The 12,221-nt window shown below is 39.4% G+C and overlaps 3 protein-coding genes across 3 annotated transcripts in view; 2 read left to right on the top strand and 1 right to left on the bottom strand.

Annotated features, from left to right (window-relative positions):
* Positions 1-154, bottom strand: part of gfod2 (glucose-fructose oxidoreductase domain containing 2) — a 6,356-nt gene extending 6,202 nt beyond the window's left edge. The window contains 1 exon segment of the mRNA XM_063882653.1: positions 7-154. The gene's annotated coding sequence lies outside the window, so the exon portion shown is untranslated.
* On the top strand, positions 24-12,221 carry nrn1lb (neuritin 1-like b). The gene is made up of 4 exons (XM_063882656.1): positions 24-127; positions 7,073-7,255; positions 9,184-9,331; positions 10,395-12,221. Exons 2-4 carry the CDS (start codon positions 7,177-7,179, stop codon positions 10,696-10,698), a joined length of 531 nt encoding a protein of 176 aa, XP_063738726.1. The 5' UTR covers positions 24-127; positions 7,073-7,176; the 3' UTR covers positions 10,699-12,221.
* Positions 1,672-3,821, top strand: thap11 (THAP domain containing 11). The gene has a single exon (XM_063882599.1). The coding sequence runs from the start codon at positions 2,003-2,005 to the stop codon at positions 2,834-2,836; it is 834 nt and encodes a 277-aa protein (XP_063738669.1). The 5' UTR covers positions 1,672-2,002; the 3' UTR covers positions 2,837-3,821.

Genomic DNA, 12,221 nt, shown 5'->3' with positions numbered 1-12,221 from the left:
ACCTACTGTATTAAGCAGGACAACATCAACAGCGGTGGAAGGTCCTCCGCCGGGCGCTGCCCAGTTGCTAGTGGTAACTTCAGTAGCAACAGCAGGACTGCGGGGAGGACCAGAGATACTACAGGAGGTAAGAGATGGGTCATCAGCGGAGAATGAAGGAAAAGTTACACCTCGAAAGTAGATGTAACTTTAGCCTTGCGCACATTAATACTTAAAATACACAAATATGTTTCCTGTGGAACTTGGATGAAAGGTAAATAATTCAAACATAACATGGATGAATCATGTTACTAATTGGTGTGTGTCAAGTGGGGCTAGTGGATTCTCTGATCGGGTGTTTCCCATGATTCAGTGCGCTTACCACTCACAACCCTCCTTTAAAAAGTTACCCTTTTAAACATTATGAGGTACATTTGCTATGGTTAACTTAAGCTGGCAATAACCTTCTCACACCAAAACATCCACTGCTGCTATTGATATTATATTTCAACAGTTTTGAATGCACACATTTTTAAATATGCACATATGATCGTTCACTGTCAATATACACATATATAATTACACTTTACATAGACGTTTATTTAGTTGAAACATTTTATTCTCAGTCATCTGTATCTTTTGAATGTCATTGAATACAAACATTTAAAAAAATAACATCCATGATCACAAAAGATTCTAACATAAAGAAGTGAACTAGAAGGCCATCAAGTGGCTGATTCAGGTTACTACCACATGCAGAAATACTAGGCTCTACAATTTGCCGTTGCAAAAGATAATTAGATAACATTGGACACATTACACAGTATCCAGGATTAAAACTATGCTGTTTGGGATCTCAATAAATATATTCAATGCAAATGGTGAAGGCTGGGATTATGCCCACAGCATAGTGTATAACCTTTAAAAAAAAATAGGTACATACATAGTTTCATATTTGATTATAATTCAACATTTGTTGTTGGATATTGAAAACTGCTATTTGTTTTCGTGTGTTTAAAATGATTATGAGGACACTTTTATAAAAAGTACTTTTATTATTCATGGAATTAAATAAGGACCTCCATGTTCTGCATGTGGTCACTAATAACTAGCCTGAATAATTAGGTTTGGACATGTAAAAAAACAAGATAATTATATTAATTTCCCCCAAACTTCTTATTGAAGAAGAACAAGAAGAGATGAGTATGCACATTTAAACAAAAAAAAGTATTTTAGGCATTATTGATAACCATAGTTTTGAGGGCATTCTTTTTTATCATGGTACTCTTTTTGTTATTTTTTATGACAAAAATAAGAATCATTTAAATCATAAAACACCAGAATGTATGTCTTCCATTAACAAGTATTAAAGGGAAAACAAGATACCATGCTGATGGCTTTTTGATTTGTCAGTCCTTTTAATGTTTAATATAGTTTCATTTAATGATTGAACTGGTGAAAATGAGGCTTCATTTGAGACCACATTTGATTGCATCATAGATATACAACTTAACAATGAGAATATTTAAAATAAAGACTAATCTTCTGTCCAGATATTTTTCAATTGTAAAGGAGAGCACCTCTTATCTGTTAATTGATTTGACCAACCAGCGTTACCCACACTGACCAGTGGGGGCGCTAGTTTACTAACGGACCTGGAGGTGAAGCGCAAGGAATTCTGGGACTTTTAGTTCTCAGCATAGGACGGTGGGCTTGATAACACCGCGAAGAACAAGACGAGACATTTACCACCGAAAATAAAACATCAGCCTCAATTTCAGCATAAATTCAAGCTCTACATGCTTCGAGTCCGGATTAATGCGGGTGGATTTAGCCGTCGTAAGAAGAAAAGCAGCTCACTTTTGGTGAAAAATAAACAGGAAGTTGTTAGCGTTGTGGGACGTGTAGTTCCGCTTGTAGGCCACTGAGCTTCATTACAACGCATAGAATAAAGAAACAACAATTAAATAAGCTAAACTTCACCCCGAGGACCGTGCTTTAAAGCCTCGGTGTTGAAGCAAACATGCCCGGTTTTACGTGCTGTGTACCCGGCTGCTACAACAACTCGCACCGGGACCGGGACCTGCGCTTCTACACGTTTCCCAAAGACAGCACGCTGAGGGAGCTGTGGCTGAGGAACATCTCCCGGGCCGGGGTCAGCGGCTGCTTCAGCACCTTCCAGCCCACCACCGGGCACCGGGTCTGCAGCGTGCACTTCGCCGGCGGGAGGAAGACCTACACCATCAGAGTGCCGTCCCTCTTCCCTCTGCGGGGGGTCAATGAGCGCAGGAGCCGGCGGGGCAGAAGCAAGAAAGTGTCAGCAGCGGCGGTTCCTGCCCCCGGTGCCGCAGCCACCTCCGGGATCGTGATCACTACTGTGCTAGGCAGCACGGCGGCGGAGGGAGCCGAGGGCACCACTGGAGGAGAGGCTAGCGATGACAGCAGCATCACCGTGGTGCAGATAGGGCAAAACGGGGAGTACCTGGGCACGGCGCGCCTCCCTGCACAGACAGAGGGGACTTGTTACACAGAGCCGATCAGCGAGGAGTTCATCGGAGACGACTTGTCGGAAACCGGTTCGGCCGGGCATCAGGCGGTCGTGCAGTACGTGAGTGTGACCAGCAGCCCGCTGGACCACTCGTACTCGCTGACCACTGGCACCACGTCGGCCGAGCTGCTGCGGAAGCTGAACGAGCAGCGGGACATCATCGCTCTGATGGAGGTGAAGATGAAGGAGATGAAGGCGACCATCCGCCAGCTGCGGGTCGCCGAGGCCAAGCTGCAGGAGGAGGTGCGTGAGCGGGACCGACTGCTCTACGGAAACTCGGTGGCTTTAAGTGTCCGCAAGAAAATCTGATGGGTGCATATCACCGGAAAGGTCCCGTTACAGAGACTGACTAACGGAGATTACACCGATCCAGCCCTATTTTGTATAAAACTACGAGCGATGACAATTTATTTTCAAGAAGTAGAGCTAACTTTTCGTAGGCCTGTGTTGAAAAGTTGGCTGGCTAGTTCATGTAGCTTGTATTAATAACACCATTGTTAATAACTTGTTGCAACATGCACAGCCCATTATTGGCCTGTTCCCAACAAGGGTAAACATGACACATTTTATTAATTCAAACAAGAATCATGTGCACAGGGGCTGATGAGGAAGATGCTCATAACTGCCTAGTTACATTGAACATTTTTCCTTTAAAAAGTTATCTCATTTCTTTACTTGAGAATTTGAATAAGGAGCTTGTAGCAAGAAACATCTAGTAGATTTGCAGAGGTAAACTATGCCAAGATTGCGCAGACAATTTGTATACCAAACACTATTCTTGGCACACTTAAGTGTTAATCAATGAAGTACAGCTCTACCATAAATCTCTCTGAGTTGCCTTTCAAGATGACTTAAGATGTTATACCTTGCTATGTGTTGCTACAAAGACATTTGATCATCAAGGAAGATACCTAAATGATTTCTTTAAAACTCGAAGGCACCCGAACAATGTAATCTTAGTAAATGATGTTTGTTGAAGACATGCATTAAGTTACATTTGCTCAACCTTCTGGTTTTTAGGAAGTGAAGTACAAAGACAAACATTTTCTCTACATACTGTATGCAACTTGGACATGTTTATGTCAGCGCCCAAGGTTATTCTGTGAAGCTGCTCATGCTTATTTCAGTGTGATTCACGTGTGTGATGTTTGATGAAGGAGTTTAGTGGCTGCATTTCTTTGTCCTTTCATAAGTGTATTACGCACAGGATGTTACGTACATTTCAAATGTTTGAACTTAGTTCACAGCTATATGCTCTGCTCTTATTTTGAAGTAAATTTCATTTGGAAAAATGTTTGATTCACTGAATATTTTCTCGACTCCATGAAGTTTGTCCTGATTTGTCCAGGCAGCGTCACAGTGACACAGTTTTGCTTTCACCTTCAATTTGAGAAGGTTTAAGCTCAAACAACTGGGGTTCAGACACCTGTTAGATGCTCTTGTTTGGACCTTTTTTTTTAGGAGAGAAGAGATAATGTTTCTTAAGTACGTTCAGCACTGTCGAGTTGGGTACTAATTTTTACAATTTTAATGTGATAAATCCTAAATCACATCATAGACTTATGAAGGGAAGGAAACTAAAAAACATCAAACTGAACTTTGCGGTTTTCTCCACCTGTTGAAATGCCTCACTCAACATTTACTCAGTGTGAAGGGGGCATTCTGCTGAAGACATTGCCTTTATTAAGATGCATGTGATGAAGTGTGTCTTTCTGAATCATCTTTTTCAAAATAACTTATATTTGGTTTTGCTTTTTGACAAACAAAAGAGGTACAGATTCTCCTATTTGGATTTTAGTGAAGACTTTGTGTTATTGTGGATTCATGCAGGGGTTATTATTGCTATTTAATCAATTAATTGGTTTTGCCTTAAATGTTCAAAACATAATGGAAAGTGCCTGTTACAAAATACCAGAGGATATAACAACATCCTTGTATTGATTTTCTTGGTTTGAAAGTCACATTTGAGAAACAACAACTGGCAAGGGATTAGCTATTTTTACTTCATAGCTCCTTTAAAAAGTAATTGTGTATCCAAATATTTCTGATAATATTGTGTTGATAGTCTGAACAAATCATTTCAGCGAGTAAACCACTGTTGGTATGTGGTATAAATGATTGTTATTGTTTGACTTTCATAGTCTAGTAGCAGATTTGACTTACAGTAGTCTTGTGGTGAAATGTGTCACATGTTGCAGAATGATTCCCACCCTCTAGATGGCGGTGACATTAAACCTGATGAGCAGGAGGTTTAGCGCCACTCTATGGCTTAATTTGCTTTATCTGTCTGTGTGTCGACGGCTTGGATGGTCATTTGCTTAATTGTCATTCATATTAAAAAAGGAAACATCTTAACGTGATTGTAAAGCTGTACTGCAGTTACTCCACCCAAACTTAAAATAAGTCCTTTGAACCCCTGCTGTGGTAGTGTGTCGCAGGAAACCAAGAAAGGGGAATGAGGATGAATGAACAGACAGACAGCATTGGATGGAGCGAGGATCCAGATCCTAATCTCATCTGGATTTATTTATTTTTTACTCCCAACAGTGTTGCATAATGCCTTAATCCATCGCTGTCGATCAAACTTGCTCAACTGCGTCTATCTTTTCTTTGGCTGCTGCCATTTAACCAAGCTGTCTTTACATTTAGGCCAAACAACAGCCTCTCGTGTCAGATTGTTTGAGTGTAATTATGTAATTTGAATTAAAGTAAACAAGTGTAACATGTAATCCTTAAAACCCCAGTGTGTGACACCAGACTGTACACGCAGTATATCTGTGCCTGGTGAAATGGTTGCCATTACATCAAATCCCTTTAGCACTGATTGCTTTAATTTATGTTGTTGGCCAAAATATATATTTTTGCTTTTTACAGGAACTGCATTGATTAGTACAACTCATTTTTAGATCGATTGACAGAAAAAAAGTGCTGACTATTTTGACCAAATTAGTCGTTTAGCCTAGTTTTCATGCAAAACGGCAGAAAAATAAACTATACAATCAACCCAAATCGTGAAGAAAATACCTGCAGAAAGATTGTGTAATCCCATTTTTAGCAGATTTACTCCTGTGTATATTCCATCAGTGATCATTTTACTGTTATTATTAGGAACTTTTAATACAATCCTATGTTTTCCAAAATGACATAATTAATAAGATATTATTTCTATAAATAGTTTTTCCCCCTATCTCACTTGGCCATTGTTCTATAGGCTCTACGATTGTTTTAATGTATACATTTCTAATGCAGGAAAAGGCTCTGTTACATCAGCTTGTGTTCAGTTCTACACTGTACTTTTATCCACAGAAATGTATCTTGAATAACTATCTAAATAGTAGAAACAACAGTCCTCGAAATCATGAACTACTGTATTAAAGTGGGAGGCCAGGGGAGAACAGCCCTCTCAGCTGAAAGCAGAAATATCTTTAAAAAGTCGATGAATGACTGTACTGTGTATTTCACCGACACTTCACACCAGGCTTGATTAGTCCCGAGCATCTTTGCAAAAGGTAATAATGATTAAAAAGCAGATGTTTTCAGCTGTAATACCCAAATCTCTACTTGATTTATTGATTCTGGGCAGCGGCTTCAGATACAGATGGATTATTTTGCAGTTTATGGTTGTTTTAAACCGCAGATTAACAATGGGTTACCATTCCTCCTGTGTCAGTGTACAGATGTGAACAGGGACTTATACTAATGCACGTAGTGGAAGCCATCTGGGGGGCGTAGCAGGGGATTTGGCGGCTGAGAGGAAGAGGAGGGGGATATAAGATGTACGCTCAAGTTAGAAAAGGTGGGAATAAGGTAGATGTATTGCAATTTGAAAATAGGACAATAAATAGTATGTCCAATCTTTTTTTCCAGAATGAATAACATCTACATACAACATACAATCTTCAATAACCCCTCATGACCCACATAGGTAGCTGTGGTCGTGACTCTCACTTGGGATTGCAGCTATTCTCTGAGGTCGCTCTGCGTCTATGCTGGACTCCCAGGTGAGCTGGATTCTCTTATCCTCTGTGGGATGTCCTCCATCTGTCCACATGAAAAACGAAATCCTCCTGACACTTCTAATCATGTTTCCTTCTACTGTCAATTGTGATAAAGTCATTTCTCAGTAGGGAAGTCTGATTTTTGCAGCAGGTAAATGTATGTGAACAAGGAAGGAATTGGTAATACAGTTTATAATTCATTTGTGTTTCAAATAAATGTTCTAAATACTAAAGACCGGAAATGAAAACACTTTAATCCAGTGTGCTGTGTTGGGATGCCGTCATTGGTCTGCTGCCTGCAATCTCTCGCCTTGTGCCCCTCCCTACACACACACACACACACACACACACACACACACACACACACACACACACACACACACACACACACACACACACACACACACACACACACACACACACACACACACACACACACACACACAGCATCCTCTTATTCTCTGTGATGCAGCGTTCTCCACTGTTAATCCAGCCTGGTTGTGGCTCTGCATTGCTTTACTTTGAAAATCTAATAATTTATCCACAGATGGATATACTCATCACATTTTGAAGGAGAAACTTTGGACCCTTTGGACTGACAGTCAAGGGGAGCTTCATCAGGGCTCGGGTTCAGAGGTGGATCTCAGTTCCATGGGACTCGTGGAAGGAAAGATGAAGAAGTCCCAACGAGGCACAGCGACTATGCTGCTGCCCATCGCTCTCTGCCTCAGTAAGGACATTTCTTTAATTGCTCTCTGACTGTATTTATGATGTGCATTTAAGTCTTGTGTAAAAAAGTTTGCTGAGTTTGCTCTTGCCTGTCCTTTATCAGGCACTTGGACTGCTTTAACTGTTTCACTGATGTGTCTGTGCTCATACGCTTTAAAACTAGAAGGGATTTTAGCAGGTTTGTCAGAAAAACCCCAAAGCATTTACAGAAAGACTGCAGATCAAGAATATTCAATTTAGCTTGTTCACAAATTGATAAGCGATGGGTTTACTAATGCACTTACCTTAATGAAATGCTCACTGTCCCTCGTGTACTCATTCTCTCTCTCATCCTCTGTGCGTGTATGTTTTCATTTGGTGTTCAAAATCATATATTTAGGTGTGAATTCTATTATTTTTATGGATATTTAGATTTTTGTTTTGGTAATTACTCCTCACAGGAAGTCTGTTTTGAAACTAATGTGATGGTTTATGTAGAAAACACATATGGTTATTAAGATTGGGATCAATGACTTTGGAATTTGAAATACTAACAAAATGTTTGCAGTTAAATCCTGTTCAGTGACATTATTGTGGGATGAATAGTAAACTAGAAATGATGACACACTTCACACAAATAAAAGCAGACAAATACAACAAGATTTAAAAAATACATAACTGATGTTTATTCTGACGTGATGAATGAACATATTATCTGTCTGAGCCGTAGACAGGGGTCAGTTATTGGTAAATCAAAAACAAAGGTGAAAAAAGCTTAAAATTAAACATAGCTTCAGTGGATGAAATAACAAACCTGACGCATCGGACTCTTAAGTGACAATTACAGTAGGGCGATATTAAATCATAAGCGCACAGGAATATATTTGAATATATTATTCTTATCTTGTGGCAACGTTTTGGAAGAGCAAAGTTGCTTGATCAACAGAAAACTCAAGCTATGGTTGACGAATAAAAGATCTGAATGGATTAACTGAGATCTACGAATTCATGTCTGACTTTGCCAATAGTTTGGGATTCATGAAGAAATCAATATCCATGGTTTAAAGTAAGGTCAAAAAGAAGTTTGTTTTTAGTTAGCTTGTTATTTTTGAATAACATAAAGGAATGAACTGTCAATTTAGAAATGTAATGTGATTGGGTAACCAAAATAAAAGTAAGTGCCCTCATACGTTGACCTTGTTGTGCACTTCTGAACCTGGAACAGCTCAGGCTTCTGCGACCTGGATGTGTCCACAGGAGACTTCATAGCAAACAACAAAGTAGGCTTGAAAGTAACAATTTGAATCATTATCGACTAATCTGCTGATTATTTTGTAGATTCATTGTTTTGGTCAATGAAAACTCAGATATAAGTGCAAAATGGCTCTTCCCTTTCTAAGATGTCCAATGTGATGTCCTAAAAGATCTTGTTTTGACAGTTCATAACTTCAAGATATTCAGTTTAATATGATACAAATCAGAGAAAAGCAGGAAATCTCCATATTCTAGAGATTATTAAATGGTCAGCTCATAGAGTGTGGATGTGAGTTTGTCAATCAATAGATTTCTTCCCGTGAGGTTACGCACAAATGTCCTCTGTATAAATATTTATTTCAAACTTTGATTCACAACTTTTCTAAGGAACATTATGGTGATCCAAACCAGTCTCAGCGTTTTATCTATGAGCTGATCGATGCACTCAGACAGCTCCTGCACTGAATTTGGCTTTGAGGTTGTATAATCCCTCCAGATGAATGGAAATCAACATATTTCTGTATTTGTTTGATCCGTCTGAGCACCAGATGGATCATTTCTCTATAAACATAAACATTGTGTTTCACATCACAAGATGAAATCCCTGACCCAAACAATCTCTCATCTCTAACTCATCCACATAAATACATCTATTTTTGTATACTAATTTTTCTCCTGTCTCTTCCTCTCCACCAGGCCTGGTCCCTGTGAGTTTCGGAGCAGCAATTCCTGTTTCATGTGGTTCCATCTACAAGAGTTTTGCTCAGTGTTTACTTACACTTGGAGACAGCTTGGTGGAAAAACAAAAAGACCAAAACACACAGGACATCGATGCAATCTGCAGGTGTGTAACTGTCCAGCACTTTGGTAACCATCCCCTCTCTGTCTTGAAGCAACTTGTCTCAGATTTGTTGAAGTTATTACTATTAAGGTTGCTCCAGTCTAAAGGAGCTGGGGAACACAGGATTTACTCCATTTTAGTGATACACTTTTTATTTGAAGGAAATGTCTCAACAAATCTTGGCTCTTTCGCAATTCAATATCTGCAAATAAACAAAAGAATTCCAATCAGCCTCAGCTGTTCTTTATGTTTCTCACTAATGTGTGGTAATATGGTGAAGATGGCAAATATACACATGACGTCAGCATGTTAGCATTGTCAATAAGAGAATGTTAGCATGCTGACGTTAGCGTTCTGGCCATAGCACTGGGTACAGCCTCACATAGCCAAATGGTAGTAGATTGTTTAGACCATGTTGTCCTCACAGGCAAGAGTTTTTGCAGTGACAAACTTACAGAGATTGATCAGCTGACACTGCTACACAGGCTTACTGGGCGTTGATTTGGATTTATGGCCAGCAACTCAACTCTGTCTCCTACAAAATTACATTTGAACTCAGTCTGTTTCCGAGGAAATGTTTATCAAGGTCACAGGTCCGGATTCATACTTTCCTTTTCTTTTATTCGATAGAAACATGCTTTGATTTTGGCCTGTATTATTAAAACAAGCCATTATCTCCAGGAACCAAAGGTGTTGTCAAATAAACATGGGCCAAAAGGCCAAAAATTAACCTAAATAGTGCTTTATTGTAACCACACCCAACAGTCTTGTATGTTTTAAATATACACATACCTTGTGAAGATGCTACATTCAACATTTCATTTTTGATATGTTGTGATTATATATGGTGCATATTACATACATAAGTTTCAAACAAAAGCTACCCCACAGAGCAAGGTCAGTGGTTAATCCTCTCAAACTCTTAAGAAGTGTTAAATATTTCTTAAACATTTGCTTTAATGGTTTCCACTTGTGTTATTTTACACGTTAGCCTGCAGTATTCACATTCCCGCTCTGATCTCCTCTGATCTCCTCTGATCTCCTCTGATCTCTTCGTTCTTCGAAGGTCCTGGAATGAGTTCCATGTTTGTGCCAACTCAGCTCTGGATGGTTGCCCGGGAGATGCAGCAGCCGTCTGGGAGTCTCTAAGACAAGAATCTAGGAAGACGCAGTTCTCCGGAAACCTTTACGACATGTGTGCCAGCCGCACCACCCTCCCCCCCAGCACTGTGCCTGCACCCCAGAGCCCCCCCACCTCTGACCAGACCAACAAGGAAACACTGAAAGGGCAAACAAACAGGAACAGCCCCACCTTCAGCTCACTGATGTTCCCTGTGTGCAGCACCTTGCTACTTCTGCTCAGGAGTTAGTTAAAAGAATACTTCACACACAAAATGATAAGTTGTTTAAAACACTACTCACTTTTGGAACTTTGAATTCTTGGAGAAAGCAACATTTTTCTTGCATGAAACAAAAATGGAGAAACATCTTGATGAATTGAAGTGAATCCGGACCATGTTTAATGGCAGAACTGTGTCACAACATCAGTGTACAAAGCCTCACACAACCCATGCAGGCTAATGAAGGGTTCATTTATCCTGTCATATGCTCACTACTTTCCAAACACATGCATTATTGCTATAATCTTATTATTTAAACGACTTCCGCGTAAACATCTTAACGCTTGTGCAGACCTGCTATTCTAACATGCAAGTCTGAAATGTGTGAAATCGCCTTGTCCTTTTTCCAAAAAGGCAGGTTTTCTCAGTTTGTAGGATTCTATGTTCCCCATGGACAATTGGGAGAAAAATAAAGCTTTCTTAAAGAAATCAAGGTCAAACTGTGTGAGTAATTGATAGAAAAAACTATCATTTTGTTGGTGAAGTATTCCTTTAACTTCTATAATAAGGCAGCTGGTGGTCAGCGTCCTGCTCCACCTGTAATCCAAACAGAGTTCAATAACTGGATCAAAAAGAACAATCTGGTTCAGTGTTTTCTACCTGAAAAGATGGAGCATCTATTTAGGCATTTAACAAATTACAATATGTTGGATTTATCACATGCCTTGCTCTGAGAAAAAAGGCTGACAAAAGGTTCATTTCATTCTGACAGAATAATACAAATGAAGCATACTGGTAACTTTTGATTGTGATTAAATTCACATTATTGCTTGGTCATATTTCTTAGCCTGGAGTGACAAACAGTTAATGTAGGGAGAGTGGAAGAGGACGTCCTACTCACTGAAACAACTTAGCTGAAATACTAATCTCAGTTATGTTGCAGTTATGACATAATTATTGTTGTAAACCTTTTATTTCGATCACTTCTGCAGTACATCAGAAATACCAACTGATTTTTTAGGACAAAGGAGATTTTAAGGGATGCCAGGTGTTCAGATTGTGATCCAATCAGGTGTGATCCAGAGCAGAGTATTATTGCAGGGTGCAGAAATGTGTTATTGTGCAGCTTAATTCATCACCCTGTCTGACCAGTTTCACATATTGCCAGTTGTCTTTTCCTTTGACCCTGTTCAGTGGTTTTCCTTATTCAGCAGGTATGTGTTGCTTTTCTATTCTGAGCAGTTGCATTCAGCAAGGTTTACTTCAATACCTGACACACGGGACACAGTACATGTCAAGTGCATACAGCAGTGATGTAAGAGGGACTTTATTTCCAAAGTTTCATCCATATAACATTTAAAGTTGCTGTAATGTTAGTTATTGTTGTTGTTTTTCTTTGATACTGAGCTGTAATGCAATCAGAGACTGCAATGTATTTGCTGGTTTGCATATTACCAATGTATTTACTGTATTATTTTCTGTTTATGTTCATTTGCATTATTTTTTTTCACTGCAGTATAGAGTGGTACATGCCTTTCTGCTTCACTCTGATT

Source organism: Eleginops maclovinus, chromosome 4 (genome assembly GCF_036324505.1).
Source record: "Eleginops maclovinus isolate JMC-PN-2008 ecotype Puerto Natales chromosome 4, JC_Emac_rtc_rv5, whole genome shotgun sequence".
Lineage (NCBI taxonomy): Eukaryota > Metazoa > Chordata > Actinopteri > Perciformes > Eleginopidae > Eleginops > Eleginops maclovinus.
This window is presented reverse-complemented; position numbering and strand designations above follow the sequence as displayed.